Source organism: Neofelis nebulosa, chromosome 2 (assembly GCF_028018385.1).
Source record: "Neofelis nebulosa isolate mNeoNeb1 chromosome 2, mNeoNeb1.pri, whole genome shotgun sequence".
NCBI lineage: Eukaryota > Metazoa > Chordata > Mammalia > Carnivora > Felidae > Neofelis > Neofelis nebulosa.
This window is the reverse complement of record NC_080783.1, coordinates 72,427,499-72,447,683: the sequence shown is the minus strand read 5'-3', so window position 1 is coordinate 72,447,683 and position 20,185 is coordinate 72,427,499. Positions and strand designations below refer to the sequence as shown.

Sequence of the window (20,185 nt, the reverse complement as noted above, 5' to 3'; positions counted from 1 at the left end):
TGAATCACGTAGTTTGTAGACTTTTCAACTGGCCTTTTCCACTTAGTAATATGTATTTAAATTTCTTCCATGTCTTTGAATGGCTTGATAGCTCATTTCTTTTTAGCAGTGAATAATATTCCATTGTCTAGATGTCCCATATTTTGTTTATCCATTCACCTGCTAAAGGACATCTTGATTAATTTTAAGTTTTGGCAAGTATGAATAAAACTTCGATAAAAATCCATGTGTAGATTTTTGTGTGAATATCAGTTTTCAGTTTATTTGGGTAGACACCAAGGAGTGTGATTGTTGGGTTATATGGTGAGAGTATGTTTAGTTTTGTACGAAACTATCAAACTGACTTTGGAAGTGGGATGCTATTTTGTTTTCCCACCAGCAATGTATGAGTGTCCCCATTGTTTTATATCCTCACACGTGTTTTGGATTTTGGTCATTCTCATAGGTGTGCTGTGGTATCTTGTTGCAATCTATAATTTCCTAATGACATATGATGTTGAACATATTTTCATATGCTTGCTTGCCATCTATATATCTTTATTTAAGATCTTTTGTCCATTTTTAATTCTTGTCCTTCATTTTCTTATTGTTGGGTTTCAAGGATTCTCTGTATACTTTGAATTACAGTCCTTTGTCAGATGTGGTTTTTGCAAATATTTGGTCTTAGTGTGTGGCTTGTCTTCTCTTTCTCTTGGCATTGGCTTTCTCAGAGCAGAAGTCTTTAGTTTTAATGAAGTCCAGCAAATCAACTGTTTCTTTCATGGACTGTGCCTTTGGTGTTATATCTAAAAAGTCATTGTTTTGCCCAAGGTCATCTGGTTTTCTATTATGTTATCCTCTAGGGTGTTACAGCTTTGGGACTCACATTTAGCTCTATGTTTTATGTCAGTCAGTTTCTGGGCTGTCTTATGTTCAACTGACTTGTCTTTTTTTTCCCCCCCAATACCACACTGTCTTGATTACTCTAGCTTTATAGTAAGTCTTAAAGTCATGTAGTGTCAGTTCTCTGACTTTGTTCTTCTACATCGATATTGAATTGCCTATTCTTGGTCTGTTGCCTTTCCATATAAGCTTCAGAATCAGTCTTTTCAATATCCACAAAATAACTTCCTGGGATTTTGATCGGGATGGTGTTGAATCTATAGGGAAGTTTGTGAAAAACTGATATCTTGATGATACCGAGTTTTTCTATCCATGAACTTGGAATATCTCTCCATTTATTTACTTGTTCTTTGATTTCTTTCATTAAAGTGTATAGTTTTCCTCATATAGATTTTATATATATTCCATTAGATTTATATATGAGTTTTTCATTTTGGGGGTGATAATATAGATGATACTATGTTTTTAAGTTTAAACTCCATTTGTTCATTGCTGTTATACAGGAAAGCAATTGACTTTTGTTCATTAATCTTTCATATTGCAATCTTGCCATAATCACTTATTAGTTCAAGTGTCAATAGACAATCTTATCATCTGTGAACAAAGTTTTAGTTCTTTCTTCCCAATCTGTATTTATTTTATTTTATTTTATTTTATTTTATTTTATTTTATCCTACTACATTGGCTAGGCCTTCTAGTACAATGTTTAAAAGAACTGTTGACAGGGAACATCCTTGCCTTGTTTCTGATTTTAGTGGGAAAGCTTTTAGTTTCTCACCATTAATTATGATATCTGTAGGTTTTGTAGATGTTCTTTATAAAGATGGGCACCTGAGTGGCTCAGTCAGGGAGCATCTGACTTTGGCTCAGGTCATGATCTCACAGTTTGTGAGTTCAAGCTCTGCATTGGGCTCTATGCTGACAGCTCAGAGCCTGGAGTCTGCTTCGGATTCTGTGTCTCCCCTCTCAATCTGCTTCCCCCCTCTACTCATGCTCTGTCTCTGTCTCAAAAATAAATAAATGTTAAAAAAAATTAAATATATAAAGTTGAAGAAGTTCCCCTCTATTCCTAGTTTGCTAACAGTTTTTAAAATAAATAGGTATAGGATTTTGTCAAATATTTTTCTGCATCCATTGATATGATAATGTGACTTTTATTTTACAGCCTGTGATGTGATGGATTACACTAATTGATTTTCGAATGTTGAACCAGCCTTGTATAACTGGGATAAGTCCCATTTGGTTGTGGTGTATAATTCTTTTTTACATTGTTGGATTCAATTTATTATTTTATTGAAGATTTTGCTATTTTGTTTGTGAGAGACATTGGTCGTTAGTTTTCTTTTCTTGCAACATCTTTGATTTTGGTATGAGGGTAATGCTGGCCTCAGAATGAGACAGGAAGTATTCCCTCTGCTTCTGTCTTCTGGAAGAAATTGTAGAGAACTGGCATAATTTCTTCTTTATATGTGTGGTAGAATTCACCAATGAACCAATGTGGACCTGGTGCTTTCTGTTTGGAAAAGTTATGAATTTTGTTTCAATTTCTTTATTAACAGCTGTAGGCCTATTCAGATAGTCTATTTCTTCTTGTGTGTGTTTTGGCTGATTATATCTTTAAAGGAATTGGTCTATTTCATCTAGGTCATCAAATGTGTGGATATAGAGTTGTTCATAATATTCTTTTATTTTTTTTTTTTTTAAATCTTTTTTCAACGTTTTTTATTTATTTTTGGGACAGAGAGAGACAGAGCATGAACGGGGGAGGGGCAGAGAGAGAGGGAGACACAGAATCGGAAACAGGCTCCAGGCTCCGAGCCATCAGCCCAGAGCCTGACGCGGGGCTCGAACTCACGGACCGCGAGATCGTGACCTGGCTGAAGTCGGACGCTTAACCGACTGCGCCACCCAGGCGCCCCGATAATATTCTTTTATTATCCTTTTAATGTCCCTGGCATCTGTAGTGATGCCTCCTCTTTTATTTGTGATGTTAGTAATTTGTGTCTTCTCTCTTTTTTTATTTTTAATTTAAAAAATTTTAATGATTATATTTATTTTTGAAGGAGAGAGAGACAGAGCATGAGTGGAGGAAGAGCAGTGAGAGAGGAGACACAGAATCCAAAACAGGTTCCAGGCCCTGAACTGTCAGCACAGAGCCTGGTGTGGGGCTTGAACTCACAAACTGTGAGATCATGACCTGAGCCAAAGTCAGACACTTAAGTGACTGAGCCACCCAGGTGCCCCAAGTCTTCTCTCTTTTTTTAGTGAGCCTGGCTACAAACTTATCAATTTCATTGATCTTTTAAAAGAACCAGGTTTTGGTTTTGTTGATTTTCTTTATGGAGTTCCTGTTTTCAATTTTATTGATTTCTGCTCTAATTATTATTATTATTTATTTTCTTCTGCTTACTTCAGATTTAATTTTCTCTTCTAATACTTAGATTGCTGATTTTATTTTTTTTAATATTTATTTATTTTTTAGAGAGAGAGAAAGAGACAAAGTGTGAGCAGGGGATGAGCAGAGAGAGGGTGACACAGAATCCGAAGCAGGCTCCAGCCTCCCAGCTGTCAGCACAGAGCCTGATGTGGGGCTCGAACTCATGAACCATGAGATCATGACATGAGCTGAAGTCGGACGCTCAACCTACTGAGCCACCCAGGCATCCCAGAGATTGCTGATTTTAGATTACCATTTTCATTTAGTTTAAAATGTTTTAAGATTCCTCTTGAGATTTCTTCTTTGACCCACATGTTATTTAGACATGTGTTGTTTAATCTCTAAATATTTTGGGATTTTCCAGCTATCCTTCTGTTGTTGGTTTCTAGTTTAATTTCACTGTGGACCAAGAGAAGACATTATATGATTTCTATTCTTTTAAATTTGTTAAGGTGAGGTTTTTGGCCAGTATGTGGTCTATCTTAGTGAGCATTTCATGTGAGCTTGAAAAGAATGTGTAATTTGCTATTGATGGATTAACTAGCCTATAGATATCAATTATATCCTGTTGATTGACAGTACTATCGAGTTCAACTTTGTCCTTACTGATTTTCTGTCTCTTGGATTTGTCCATTTCTTTTCTTTTTTTTTTTTTTAATTTTTTTAATGTTTATTTATTTTTGAGAGAGAGAGAGAGAGAGGGAGAGGGAATGTGGGCAGGGAAGGGCAGAGAGAGATGGAGACACAGAATCCAAAACAGGCTCCAGGCTCTGAGCTATCAGCATAGAGCCTGACACGGGACTCAAACCCATGAGCTGTGAAATCATGACCTGAGCCAAGGTTGACGCTTAACTAACTGATCCACCCAGGCATCCCTGTCCATTTCTGATAGAGGGATGTTACAGTCTCCAACTGTATAATAGCGTCATCTATTTCTCTTTGCAATTCTATCAGGTTTTTTTGCTCATGTATTTTGACGCTCTGTTGTTAGGTGCATACACATTAAGGACTGTTATGTCTTTTTAGAGTACTACTCCGTTACCATAATATAATGTCACTTTTTTTAATCCTTGAAAACTTTCCTGGTTCTGAAGTCTGCTCTGTGACATTAATATAGCTATTCCTGTTCTCTTTTGATTAGTATTTGGACAGTATATCTTTGTCCATCCTTTTACTTTCAATTTACATGTGCCTTTATATTTAAAGTGGATTTCTTTTTCTTTCTTTCTTTTAAAAAGTGGGTTTCTTGGGGCACCTGGGTGGCTCAGTCGGTTGGGCGTCCAACTTTGGCTCAGGTCATGATCTCGCGGTCTGTGGGTTCGAGCCCCACGTTGGGCTCTGTGCTGACAGCTCAGAGCCTGGAGCCTGTTTCAGATTCTGTGTCTCCCTCTTTCTCTGACCCTCCCCTGTTCATGCGCTCTCTCTGTCTCAAAAATAAATAAATGTTAAAAAAAAATAAAAATAATTAAAGAATAAAAATAAAAATAAAAAGTGGGTTTCTTGTAGTCAACATACAGTTGGGTCCTGTTTTTTGAACTTCTCTGACAATCTCTGTCTTTTAATTGGTATATTTGGTCCTTTGACTAATTATTATCATTATATATTTGATATAAGAAAATTATTTTGACAGTATTATAATAATATCTATCTCTCCTCAGGGAAGAGCCTGAGGCCCCCTAACCCATTTCCTCCAGGAACACATTTAGAGGTATCTTATTGCCTATCATCTCTTAGGGTAGCCCTGATTGAGGCCCGTAAGTAAGAAATGGACCAAGGCATCCAAATAGGAATTCATGCTGATGTAAAGGTGTGTTGGGTCTAGGCTGGTCACCTAAGAAGGGCCTAAAGCTTGTTCCAAAGGGGCTAGTTCTAGGGTAGTTTGTGGCTGGAGCCATTCGTTTCTCTGGAACTGACTAACCTGGCACAGTTTCACGTTTTGGAATTCAGAGCTGAGCATATGAGGATGAACTAATAGAGCAACTCTGAAATCCTGGCTAAGGATAACAGAAGCCCATGGAGGAGATGGACTAACAAGAGTGTTACCTAAGTAATGGGTCAGCATTCCATGGCAAAGTGGCTGTGACTGTGGACTGAGTAGATGTACCTATGTGTGCCCATTCACTGTGCTTTGAAGTATATCAGACTAGTCTGGGCTGAGTAAGCCCCTGATATTCTTGGACAATCAAGGGCAGGGGGAGGGGGAGGGGGAAAAGCCTTTAAGGAGGAAGAAACTGGACTTCCTGCTAATAAAGGCATGTGTGGTCTTGAGCAATGAATTTACACCTTGGACCTGTCAAATGTCACATGCATCATACTTTTAAAAAAGACCAGCCATATTTCACCCCCTGAGAACCTGTGGTAATTGTTTTAATTGATTTAGGCATTAAGAAAACATTAAGGAAGCACCAGAGGAGCTGGATCACGGGGTGGAAGGAATTTTGAGCAAAGGAAACAGGAGGGAGGGGTGATGTTATAGTTCTCTCTACTTACGAGGCTGATATGCATTCCAGTGTGTGTACTGCACCGGCTCAGACTTCTGACCCTCTGCTGTCTTCCAAGTGTATTCTCCTGTGCCATTTTGATCTTGAAGAGCTATCCAAAAATAACTGCCCTTTGTTTTTACCACACTACTGATCAAACTGGTAATAAAAGCCTGTTCAAACCTTAAAAACAGAAAAAGGAAATGGTTATAGTAAGTTCCTGGGCAATAAAAAAATTGTCATTAAAGCATAATGAGCTGCACAGAATGGCACCAGAATAAGCATTTCTGACGAATTCTTCAGAACATGGAGCAGAAAAATACTCATAGACCCTGAGCATACTAATACATGCCAAATGTCACTGCAATGCTCAGAATTAGATGAGTGAGGAGAATTTGAGTCTCAAAGACAAGGCTTAATTCTTTCAAGGAATAGAGTCCAGCTCCAGTTTCAGAGTATATGTGGTAAAGCCCATAAAGTTAGCAATATATTTCTTGGCACAGCAAGTGCCCTGTTTTGTAATTAGGCCACACAGCACATACCTTGCTTTAATGTGCGTGCAGGGGGGGAACTGGCAGTGGGGGGAAGAAATGAGTGTCTGCCAACATGGAGTTCACATGTACCGCACCCCCCTCCCCTGCCACACTTGCCTAGTGAGAATGGAACAGAGATTGGAGTAGCAATTTTATGTATCCCAAATCAGTTTGTTCATAAGCACATGGAATCCGTGGCTTATTCAAATGTGTTCAGATGGGCATGTTCACTGAAGATAGATTTAAAACCCTAGGAACTAATCCAAGGATGTACACCCACCAATATTTTCCCCACACAGCTGAATGAATTAGTGTTCAGTGATTGGTGGCAGTGCTCCTTCCCCAACATGAATGCATCAAAAGCGGAATCTGGAAAATTTGTGTATATGCTTCCACATGAATACCTAATAGAAAAACGTGAGTATTAAAATTTAACTAGCGTTGAAATTTTAAGCTAAGCTTGAAAAATTTATTTTCAATACACATGAAGTTTTAAAGAAACACATTTCAAACAGTGATGACTTTTGGCCAGAACTGCTGAGTCAATGAGAAAGGGAAGGCCTGATGAAATCATCCAGAAAACCTAAAAAGAAAGCAAATTAAATTTTTTCATCCAGTTCTGGAAGTTTTTCATTACCATGCATCTTTAAGTTGCTAAAGGAAACAAAAGCAATGGGGTCATTCAAGAGTAGAAAAGCTTCAAGGGAAATGGGGGGAGACGTACAATTTTTAACTGCCTTATAAACATCACTAGCAATATTTAGTAATCTTAGGCATCTATGATACTCATCTTTGCAGGACATATAGATTTTTATTATGCTTTACTAACTATTTTCTGTAGGTGCTCTATTAATAATCTATATAGCACACATCTAAAACTAGAAAAGTTCTTTTTTAACCAGATTGCAGTGGCAGAATTTTATGTAAATGTAAAAAAATGTAAATGTAAAATGTTTTAAATGTAAAAAAACCTCCTTCAAAAGGACTGTACATAAAACTAAACATTGTCTAGATGCTATTGTAATTTTCCTTATGCTTCCAATGGTTCATACTCTCATAATTTAGAATCTGCTTTTCCTTCTCCCCTCGGAGACAGAGTAGCATTGTTATCATGCCCAGCTGGTGCCTTAAACTGCTGTCCTAGGAGGCTAGCATGGCACTGCATCGTTCAGGCTATGGCCCGACTACTATTCACTGTGCTGGTTCTAAACCCAGGGGACATTGCTGGTTCCTCCATGACCTTGTACTATGGCATTTATTGGATAATGGAGAGATATAACATTGTCTGTAAACTTGGCCACTGGTATCGTTATTCATGACAACATTTTCCTTTTGTTCCCTGTTGGTTTTGGATTTATTTAGTCCACTCTGATTTGCTATTTTATCACTATGATTGCTTAAAACAATAGAAACCCTGTGTTTTTTAAATTGGCAAGTATCTTTTAAGTAGTTGCATATAATACTCATACATTAGATCCTAAAACCTTCAAATCAGAACTCTAGTTCTCTTGGTACTGTTTAGAAGATAGCATTGTTAATATAGAAATTCAGCAAATATGTCTTTCTTTTAAATTATGTGCTCTAAGAACTTAACTCTGGATCACAGCATGCAGCCATTTGAGTGTCTGTTTCTAACCGATAAAGAAACAAGAGTATATTTTATACTTGTTACCACTCACTATTTGGTTCCAAACACTTAAAAGGGTTGTGAAAACTCTGGCTTAAAGTAATAGAGCAGATGATCTTTTAAAGTCTTTTTTGGCCTTGTGTTTAGAATTCTGCATTTGCGAATATTCCAGAGTTTCTTTATATCTGGCCTTTTTGCCTGGTTTCACTAGATTATTTAATTCAAATGTTATGACTTAAGAACAAAAAGTACAGATTTTTAGTTTATTATTTGAACCAGGATAATATATTATATCCAAAGAGTTTAGTAAAGTAAATACTGTTGTCTTTTAGAAAAGCAAATGATAAAACACTTTGCGTTTGTGTAACTACTTATAAAATCAAATTTTTAGGGAAATAATTCTTAAAATCAGGAAAAATTTTTTTTCCAGTCAGCTCCTTAAAAAAGTTAAGAAACCAAATATGCATTTTTCAATGTAAATAAGAAAAATATATCTTGAATTTTCATCAGTTTGTTAACAAATTGTTACTGATGGTGCTAAACATTACATTTTAATTAAAAAATGCAATTTGGGTTGCCTGGGTGGCTCAGTCGGTTGGGCGGCCAACTTCGGCTCAGGTCATGATCTCGCGGTCCGTGAGTTCGAGCCCTGCGTCGGGCTCTGTGCTGACAGCTCAGAGCCTGGAGCCTGTTTCAGATTCTGTGTCTCCCTCTCTCTGACCCTCCCCCATTCATGCTCTGCCTCTCTCTGTCTCAAAAATAAATAAACGGTAAAAAAAAATTTTTTTTTAAATAAAAAATGCAATTTGAAGACTGTAATACATATTTTTGGGATATATACACTGATGATTTTTTTCATTTCAAAATAAATTTTGCATTTCAAAAAATGCACACTTCAAAATGAGATTTTTTAAAAAATATTTTATTTAGGGGCGCCTGGGTGGCGCAGTCGGTTAAGCGTCCGACTTCAGCCAGGTCACGATCTCGCGGTCCGTGAGTTCGAGCCCCGCGTCAGGCTCTGGGCTGATGGCTCGGAGCCTGGAGCCTGTTTCCGGTTCTGTGTCTCCCTCTCTCTCTGCCCCTCCCCCGTTCATGCTATGTCTCTCTCTGTCCCAAAAATAAATAAAAAACGTTGAAAAAAAAAAAAATATTTTATTTAATTTAATTTGTTTATTTTATTTTTTTAATTTACATCCAAGTTAGCATATAGTGCAACAATGATTTCAGGAGTAGATTCCTTAATGCCCCCAAAGGAGATATTTTATATTTGAGTCTCTGAAAATATTTCATCCATTTAGCCAATGTACTTGAAAAGAAAGATGTTTCTTGTCTATAAGTAATACTATACTTAGCAGACAGCAGTACTTAATGATTATGTTTGTATGACCTAAAACTAGAAATTGAAAAAAGTAATGAACTGGATGTAACTTTACTAGAGAACTTACTACAATTAAAAAAAAAACAGTGGTAGTCTTTACATATAGTGATACAGTTAGGAGGTATTCAGTTTTTAACTGAGTGATTGCAATGGGATTTCTTCTAATAACATGATTGTTAACATTTTTAATACCGTATTCAAATAACTGACTCTATTGCTGAATGAACATAAAAATGATAAATTCCTTCTCTTTCTTTTAAATCAAGAATAGAAATAGAATATCATTGTTTTAAAATGGGAGACATGTATCATGATTATTATTACAAGAAGTTTTTGGTGGCATGCCTCAAGAACTAGAAGTCTTAAGTTTTTGGATATTATTTATTGCAAAAGACAGAACAGATAGAAAAGATACTTAACGTACACACAAGAAATGCACCTGGAAGAGCAAATTCCAAACTGTTAATGCCAGTTACCTTTGTTAACTGTTAATGGGAAAAGAGTGGGATTGGTTGGAGGGAGAAAGAGTGCAGGTGAGGGGGCACTCTCATTTTTTAGTTTATATTCTTCTGGCTTGCTTGAATTTATACTAATGAGAAAGTTTGTCTCACAACTTTGATTTCAAAACTTGTTGAAAGTACAGAAATCAAAACAGTGTGGTACTGGCATAAAGACAGACATGTATTAATAGAATAGAGAAAAGAACCCAGAAGTAAACCCTTGTAGATATAGTCCAATGATTTTCCACAAGGGTGCCAAGACTGTTCAATGGGAAAAGGACAATCTTTTCAACATTAATATTGGGAAAACTGGATATCCACATGCAGAAGAATGCAACTAGACTCTTCTTACTTTATACCATTTACGAAAATTAACTGAAAGTGAATCAAAGACCAAACACAAGAGCTAAAATTATAAAACTCTTAGAAGAAAACATAGGGGAAATGTTTCATGACACTGAATGTGGCAATGATTTCTTGGATATGACACCAAAAACACCGGCAAAAAAATAAGAATGGATAGACTTAAATATGGAGAACAATGGAGGGTTACTGGAGGGGTTGTGGAAGGGGCAATGGGCTAAATGGGTAAAGGGCATTAAGGAATCTAGTCCTGAAATCATTGTTGCACTATATGCTAACTAACTTGGATGTAAATTAAAAAAATAAATTAAAACAATGGATATATTGGATTTAATCAGAATTAAAAACTTTGTGCATCAAAGGACATCAACAGAGTGAAAAGGCACCCCATGGAGTAGGAGAAAGTATTTGCAAAGTATGTATCTGATAAGGGAGTAATATCCAGAATATATAAAGAACTGCTACAACTCAACAACAAAGAATAAACACTCCAATTAAAAAAAGGTAAAGGACTTGAATAGACATTTCTCCAAGGAAGATATACAGATGCCAATAAGCACATGAAAAGACACTCAACATCACTAATCATTAAGGAAGTGCAAGTTGAAACCACAATGAGATACCATTTCATACCCATCAGGATGGCTATTATACAAAAACAAAATAACAGATGGATGGCTAAGACCTGGAGGAATTGGAACCCCCTGTGCACTGCTTGTGGGAGTGTAAAATGGTGCTGCTGATATGGAAACCAGTATGTCTGTTCCTCAAAAAATTAAGAATAGAATTATCGTATCATCCAGAAATTCCACTTCTGGGTATATGACCCAAAAGAATTGAAAGCAGGGACTCTAAAGATATTTGTACATTCATGTTTACAGCAGCATTATTCACAATAGCTAAAAGGTGGAAGTATCTCATGTCTATTATATGAATGGGTGAACAAAATGTGACATATACATATTATGGAATATTATTCAGCCTCAAAAAGGAAGGAAATTCTGACACATGTTAAAATTCTGACACATCGATTAACCTGGAGGACATTGGACTAAGTGAAATAAGCCAGGCACAATAAGATGACTGCTATGTGATTCCACTTACGAGTTAACTTTAGTCAACCTCATAGACAGAAAGTAGAATGATGGTTCCCCAAAGCTGGGGGCAAGGGGAAATGGGGAGTGGTTATTTAACGGACACAGAATTTCAGTTTGGAAAGATGCAAAAATTTAGGGAGATGGATGGTGGTGATGATTGTGCACTATTAAAACTGTACTTAATGCTGTTGAACTATACACTTAAAAATTGGTTATAATGATAAATTTTATGTTTTATCACAATAAAAAATTAACTGCAAATGTATTTAGAGGGTGTGGGGGTTGCAGGAAAATAGCAGAGCTGTAAAATTGCTTGGAAATAATGCAGATTTAAATCTAGCAGAAAATGAGATATTGTAGGATTTCTTACTATTGGTAAAATTCACAAAATTGAATGTAATTTGGATTATTATTATTATTTATTTTTTTAATGTTTATTTATTTTTGGAGAGAGAGAGAGAGACAGAGTGAGAGCAGGGGAGGGGCAGAAAGAGAGGGAAACACAGAATCTGAAGCAGGCTCCAGGCTCTGAGCTGTCAGCACAGGGCCTGATGCAGGGCTTGAACCCACAAAATGCGAGATCATGACCTGAGCCGAAGTTGGACGCTTAACCAACTGAGCCACCCAGGCGCCCCTGGATTATTTTGTACTAAATATTCCATGGCTGATTGATTTAAAATTTAGATACACATGCATTTAGACAATTATCCATGGTAACTCTGGAACTCAAGATTTATAGTCATGCCCTATCTGGAAGTAAAGTGTCCAGGCCTGAAAATATTTTGTAACAGGAAGAAAATAACATTCTGTTATTCAGAAATAAGGGTCTATTTTTCTTTCCCTCTCTATTCCACAAAGTGTTAAAAAGTCCAATACCAGGAGCAGTTGCCCGATAACAAAAGAAATAAGTAATTTGTAGCAGGTGGTTCTAATTGTGCCCATCGAATCTGTGGCTCAATTGTGCAGAAGAGTGGAAAATCAATTAGCAACTACAAGGTTGGGCACTGGTGAGTGACAGGAGTGTCTTAACTCAAACAGGAAATCAGTAATGGAAGAAAATGATTATCCAGGCTGCTAGTGGACACTTCTGGATTTGAGGAGACTTTCCATCTGCTGCCCAACCTTCTCAGACAAAAGATGCTGTTGAAAAATTTTGTGGTGCATTGTCACTCAAAGAGTAGGGTATAGTGTGAGGCTTTGTTTCTTACCTGGTGGAATCTGAATGAATAACAGTTAAGAGCATGGGCCCCTTCCTTTCCTCAACTTGCATTTCCTTTGTTGGAGTCACTGCTTTGGATATAGACATGTTTGCAGGGCCGTGTACATGTGTGGTAACTGTCTAGGAGAGATGCTTCACTGGGGCTAATGGTAGCAATGCAGGATCTTGACTGGTCATTGAGTAGCATTCTGGCACAAAGTCACCTGAGTGGGCCTACAAGGTTGTGGATAGAATGAAAACAAACTTATTTATCCTATAGTTCTGTTGTGGAGTTAGACCGTACAGTAGTCAATTAATATTGACTACTGAATATAGTTTATCAAAGAAACAAATTATTTATAACATCTTCTTGTATCCAGTTTTGGGGGAAATGAAACCAAGTAGATTTTTTTTCCAGACACTTTATTTGTATGAGATCTCCAGGATTCTTAGAAAATGAAGTATCTGGGGGCCCCTGGCTGGCTCAGTTGGTTGAGCATCCACTCTTGATTTTGGCTCAGGTCATGATCTTAGGGTTATGGGATGGAGCCCTGCCTTGGGCTCCGTGCACTGAGTATGGAGCCTGCTTAAGATTTAAGATTCTCTCTCTCTCCCTCTGCCCCTCTTCCCTGCTTTCACGCGCTCTCTCTCTCTCTCTCAAAAAAAAAAAAAGGGAAGGGAAGGGAAGGGAAGGGAAGGGAAGGGAAGGAAAGGAAAGGAAAGGAAAGGAAGCATTTGAACGCTAACAGATTTCTGCCCTACTTGGGTCACTATGGCATTATAGGTTATCTGTAATGTCACTTTGAATTTATCCATTTAGTGTGTTCTTCCATCTTCTTCACTATGTTTCTATATTCTTCCTCTTTAGCTGCTGGCCTGCAAGTGGCACCAGGACAATAATAACATGCCTTTTATTTCTTTTGTACAGCATGCCAGTGTTTAATATGGTGCCTCTCACAATATAGATATTTAATAAATAATTTTCTAATAAATGCTTGACTATTGCTTTTTTTGCATTGTCTAGATAGCATTTGAAAAGTAATTAGCACAGTGCCAGGTATGTGACAGGTATTCAATGAATATTACACACAAAAAAAAAAGGAAAGAAAGAATAAGACATAAGAAACAGGTGAAACAATTAGACAATTTTCTTTAGTGAAAAACATAATTATGTTATAATTAACAAAAGAGCATAGATAGCTTCACTGATCAGGCTCCTGAATAAAGTCCAGTGTTGGCTCACTTCCTGGAGGACCTCTACCCCAAGGTGCTTTTGAAATCTTTTGGGTGGGTGAGCAAGTTGAGGATAAAGGCTTCTTTCTGCCTGCCAGCTATTCTGGGGAGGAGGAAGGTAGAACTAAAAACAACACTGGGATACATCAAGGGTGGTACTACTGCTGAAGGAAGGGACTCCTGAGCACAGAATGTTTTGCCAGGCAATTTATTTTGAAACTGCTGTCAATCCAGTCATTGTGTGTGTGTGTGTGTGTGTGTGTGTGTGCGCGCGCGCGTGTGTGTGTGTGGGTGTGGGTGTGTGTGTCGGCATGTGCATGCACACGCATTCTGTGCATGGTTTGGAGGAAAGACTGGGAAAGAAAATAAGAGGAAACGGGAAATACCGGTGGCTTTGCATGTTGACTTCCTCTGTGGGGAGAGCAGACAAAGCACATAATTCCTCCTACAGGTTAGACCTATGGGTAAGAGTCTCTAGGTAAGACTATAGTATCAATTGTCTTGTTTCTGGTCTTCGGTGTATATTTTTAAAGGCAATAGCCTCAGTAAAAAAGCAAATGACTAGCTTTGCAGGTATAGTTTTCCAAGCAACCACAGAAGGGTTCTACCTTGTTTCTGTCTTCAGTTTGGAGGAGTCATTTTCCCAGCCCTCATTGTTCTCCTGGCATTGATAGTGACACTGAGGTCACTTCTGCTGTTAGTACTTTTATTCCCTATTACAAATCTATAGCATATTGCAAATTCTGTGGAGTGTCAAAAGGGCAGTTTCTCTGTTACTATGGAGAAGACACCTGTGAACAGAGAAGTCTATATCTAAACAAATATAGAGCTAAGAAGCAATGGGGAAGCATTTGAAAATACTCCACAGTTTAGCTATACTTACTTTTGTTCTTCAAAATAACCTCACATAACTCACACACATTACATTAAAAACATAGTTTTTAAATAACATATTTCTTTTCCATTATATGCATTTAGATAAAATCTGACTGAATATATATTCAAAACTAAATAATTAATACATCTTTATGGAAGGTAAAAGTCATCTTAAATTTTACTCGGTTACTCAAAAATTGATTTAGGAATAACATTGTGTGATTTAAATTCATCTCAATCAATAGTTTAAATAATTTAATATTCTACTGTACAGTTTGGATTTTGACAAGTTACTGATTATGGCTAGATTTTATCATCCCAGGAGCCCTCCTGTCAAAAAAGTACAGTCATGTCTCTGACAGAAAATTTCTATCTTACCTGTTTGTAATGGTTACAAGTGCAGGAGGACAGTAATAACCACTGGAGGCATGGTCAAAGCTTCGAAGGACAGTGTCAATTTTGTAACAGAATCTACCATGTCTCTCCCATCCCTTCGAAAAGGAAATAGAAAATTAAATACATAAATGATTTAAACAGCAAAATAGTGTTTTTGTGTATTCTTATTTACTACTTGTACATAACTTCCTTCTCTGACCCACTCAAAACTCAAAACTTGAGTTTTTGTCTTGAAATCTTTGTATTCTACCTGGTAATGCCATTAGCTACAGCCACTTCTATATTTATTTAATTATTAAAACCTGAAAGTTTTAATTAACTGGAAATCTTAAAATCTAAAATGAAATAAAGGAGCACTCACTCAAGATCTCTTTCTCTCTCTCTGTTCAGACTTACAGAGTTTCATACAAATGCTTCCTACAGGATAGTAGAAACCAAGACTGTTGGGTTTGAAGGCAGAAGGCATGGGTTTGAATACTGGCTCTACTAGTGTGCAACTTTATATAATCTCTACATGTCTTAATTTTCTCCTTTGTAAAATGAAGATAATAATAGTGTCCATGGAGTTGTTCTGAGAATCAAAGGGAGACAATGCAGGCAGAGGCCTTAAATAGAGCCAGGAACTCAATATGAGCAAGGAGGACATATGTATCTAGATAATAGTGTATACATCTTTTCAACTTTGTTTCATATTGCTTATTTCATGTTATCCCACTGAGATTCACTGAGGTTAGAGACCTAGAAGAAGTCACAAGCTAGTGGACAAGCTGGTCTGGAACCCAATTCTGGTGTAAGCCGGATGGTCTTGGGTAGATCATAATGTTTCCAAATAGAGACTGGCTAAATAAATGTATACAATATATAAATGTATATTATATAAATATGTATATTACATATACATTTATATATTATATATACACACATAAACATATATGTATGTATTTATATATGTATATATATACACATATATATGCATACACATAAATATATACATATATATGTATATTTATGTATATATAATATATTTATATGTATATATACAATATGTTGTATATATATTTTAAATATAAATAATACAAACATATATAAATATATGCATATATATACAAACAAATATATATATTTGTAAAAATTATTCCTAAACCAACTGGCTAGCCTTTGAGACAGAAAGAAAGCAAGCTTTGGCACTTAGACAAAAATGATAAATGTGTAGTTCCATACCTCCGCCCTGAGAGCATTGAAGGGTATCTCTGTTCTTTAAAATCATACAGTACAGGAGACATGTATTCATTAGTCTTCTATATTTTCACTGAGTTATTTTAGTCTCTTTTCTTTCAATATTATAAAATCACATCACTTATATCTATCTATTTTTATGTATTTGCCAGTTTTAAAATACACTTTATTCTGTGTCTGTGTGATGCCAATACTTGCCAGATTTTGATCAGATATAAAATGACTTCTGCTATATTTCTTAGAAAAGGTCTCTGTCTTGCAGTAAATTAAAGAAAACCTTATTTTAGAACTCAGTTATTTTTTTCAAAACATATTATTAAATGAGGTGTGGATCACAGGAGTTCCACATCCAGCCAGCCACAATGTGCTCTGAACTCACTCCCTGATCTTCTTCCCCATAACCTCATCTGTGTGAGTAATTGACAGCTCCAGCCAGAACCCCCGGATCACTCCAGATGGGGTGGGAGGTTAGACTGCTTTTGTATTTGGAAGGACAGGCGGAGGAAGGCTGACAATTTGACCTTTCTAACAAAGTATTCCTTCTTCATTAGTAGTTTTCAGATCACAGGCTGCTTAGTAAAACCAAAAATCTGAGAACTGAACAGACTCTAGGAAAGGGGGTGGGGGATGTGGCATAGTAATAACCAGAAAAACAAAGGCTCCTTACTACAAGCCTTTGTCCACACAATGAAAGTGGGAAGAATAATTGATTGTATCTGTGAATATCTTTTGTACATGAGGTGCCATTTCATTTTAAATGAAATGATGATGATGACAGTACTGAAACAATTGCTCATATTATACAATCCCCAAAAAATGCCTCAGAGCAGGGGGTGGTTTTTTGTGTTTTTTTTTTGCTTTGAAATTATCAAGAAAATTTTCTCCCTTGTGTAGTGCTTTTTACTCCTGTGACTTATTCATTCCATAACTGAAGGCTACAGCCATCACTCATTTTGCCCATTCCCCACCCCCTCTGCTAGACAACCATCAGTTTGTTCTCTGTGTTTATAGGTCTGATTCTGCTTTTTGTTTATTAATTTACTCTTTTAGATTCTACATATAAGTGAAATCATATGGTATTTGTCTTTCTCAGGCTTATTTCACTTAGCATCATACCCTCTAGGTCCATTCATGTTATTGTAAATGGCACGATCTCATCCTTTTTTATGGTTGTGTAATGTGTGTGTGTGTGTGTGTGTGTACAACACATCTTCCTTATCCATTCATCTATTGATAGACACTTAGGCTGCTTCCATATCTTGGCTATTGTAAATAATGTTGCAATAAACATAGAAACATATCCTTTTAAATTAGCATTTTTGCTTTCTTTGGGTAAATATCCAGTATTAGAATTACTGGATCATGTGGTGTTCCTATTTTTAATTTTTGAGGAACCCCCATACTTTCTTCCACAGTGGCTGTACCAATTTACATTCCCACTAAGAGTGCATGGGTTCATGAGGGCTCCTTATTTTTCCCACATCCTCACGAACACTGGTTATTTCTTGTGTTATTGATATTAGCCATTCTGACAGGTGAAGGTGATACCTCATTGTGGTTTTGATATGCACTTCCCTGATGATGAGTGATGCTACACATCTTTTCATGTATCTGTTGGCCATCTGTATGTCTTTTTTGGAAAAAATGTCTATTCAGGTCCTCTGCCCATTTTTAATCAGATTATTTGGAGGCCTTTTTTTTGTTTTTTTTTTTTTTTGTGTGTGTGTGTTTTTTTGGTGTTTACTTGTATACATTCTTTATATATCTTGGATATTAACTCCTTATTGGATGTACCATTTCCAAATATCTTTTCCCACTCAGTAGGTTGCTTTTTTGTTTTTTTGATTTTTTTTTTCCACTGTGGAAAAGATTTTTATTTTGATGTAGTCTTAATAGTTTATTTCTAATTTTGTTTCCCTTGCCTTAACAGACATATCTAGAAAAATGTTTCGACTGCTGATGTCAAAGAAATTACTGCTTTTGTTCTCTTCTACTATTTTTATGATTTCAGGTCTCATATGTAGCTCATTAATCCATTTTAAATTTATTTTTGTGCATGGTGTGAGAAATATTTTATAAGTTGATTTTACACATACAGACTGTTTAGAGAAGTGCAGTGAAGCAGTGGGCTAAAGGAAAGGAAACTTTTGAAACCACATTCACAGATTGATTCATAAAGAACTTAATGAGAGTTTCACCATAAAGTTAGAGAATGGGATCTGAACTCCAGTTTTACTCTGAACCTTAAATACTAGTAATACTGGCCAGAAAAGGGAAGCTGTGTACAAAAGTTTGAATAGAACATCAGTTCTGTTTTTGCTGTGTAAGGAGTTAATTTCCTTTTCAACACAAATACAACATGTTGAGTTGCTTTGAAAACCACAATAAGACAAATATTTTTTTTCAATATTTCTGATCAGCTATAGATCAGTGATCAGCTCTAACTTCAGGAACTGTAATCATTAGATAAAATGTTTGGTAGTATGTCAGCTATGGCATAGGTATTGTTGACCTAAAGTAGGAAGAGTAATTCATATGTTTACACTGATTACTGAATAAAATACAGTTTCTTGGAAAGATGGGTCATTGCCTCATTGAAACATAAATACCTGGATTAGAAGAGAAAATATTTAAGAATTGCATAAAAATTCAGGTTTGGGAAATTTTTGAGATGCATACAAATATCCAATATTTAAATTTAATTGTTTAGTGTGTGTGTGTGTGTGTGTGTGTGTGTGAGAGAGAGAGAGAGAGAGAGAGAGAGAGAGAGAGAGAGAGGCAGGGAATGAATGTGTTGAGAACTTTACTCAAGGATACTGAATATATTTGAAGAAATTTAAAACATAACCTTCTACCTTTTAATTTTAAACCTGAAGTGTTATGTATTTTTTATTACTTTAAGTACTGAGAATAATTATGTTAAGTACCAAAAATAATTTATTAGTTAAAATATTAAAGTATTTTTATTATCTCTTTCCCAACTAATAAATATATTGCAAACATGCACTTCTCACCATTATTGTATTCTATTCAAATATTTAAGTTTAAGATGAGTGAAAAGGAAGTCAGGAGTCTGAGTGAAGAAGTTCACTCTCCATCAAAGGAATGCATTTTTTTTTCACTCTGACAGTCCTCACTGGGAGACTATGAAAACCACCTGTGAGATGGGGCATCACATGACAGTCATTGTTTGTACAGATGGGATAACAGGACCTTTATATTTTTTATTTCAAAAGAAAAGTAGTTTAGGTTGAAGAGGATGGCAAGACAACAATCTTTGCAGGGCTGTAAACCCTTCATATCCTCCCAGCTGATAACTGCTTGGTTTGTTAAAAGTAGCCCACAGTCAAAAAAAAAAAAAAAAAGGGAGGGAAGGAAAGAAAGAAAAGTGATAGGGAGGGAGGGGAAAGAAAGGGAGGAGGGAGCAAAAGTAGGTATGAGAGGGAGACATTGTTTAAATTGCTGTTGCATAAATTATTCTAGTTATGCATTCAATACACCTAAATGTAATGTTAACAGCACTTACCTTTTGACAGCCTGATTCAGTGTCAGAAAGGACATGACCTGCTTTCTTACAAACGTAAAAAAGTGTTTCTTCACAATTTTTAACTTTCCAGTGCCCCTCCTAAGGGGAAACATGTTACAAGATGGATGAATTAACTTCATTATTGATGCTGATAGGCAACATCAGTTATTTTCTTTTTTTAAAATATAATTTATTGTCAAATTTGTTTCCATACAACACCCAGTGCTCATCCCAACAGGTGCTCTGCTCAATGCCCATCACCCACTTTCCCCTCTCCCCCACCCCCCATCAACCCTCAGTTTGTTCTCAATATTTAGGAGTCTCTTATGGTTTGCCTCCCTCCCTCTCTGTAACTTTTTTCTTCCCCCTTCCACCCCCCCATGGTCTTCTGTTAAGTTTCTCAGGATCCACATAAGAGTGAAA

The 20,185-nt window shown here is 36.3% G+C and overlaps 1 protein-coding gene across 3 annotated transcripts in view; it reads right to left on the bottom strand.

Moving 5' to 3' along the window:
• PLA2R1 (phospholipase A2 receptor 1) overlaps positions 1-20,185 on the bottom strand; it is a 120,929-nt gene that overhangs the window by 51,643 nt on the left and 49,101 nt on the right. For all 3 annotated transcript variants that reach the window (XM_058715182.1, XM_058715183.1, XM_058715184.1), the window contains 3 exons: positions 19,763-19,861; positions 14,983-15,095; positions 5,810-5,982 (listed from right to left, as the gene is read on the bottom strand). In XM_058715182.1, the coding sequence (XP_058571165.1) occupies positions 5,810-5,982; positions 14,983-15,095; positions 19,763-19,861 (385 nt within the window). The remainder of the gene's footprint in view (positions 1-5,809; positions 5,983-14,982; positions 15,096-19,762; positions 19,862-20,185) is intronic.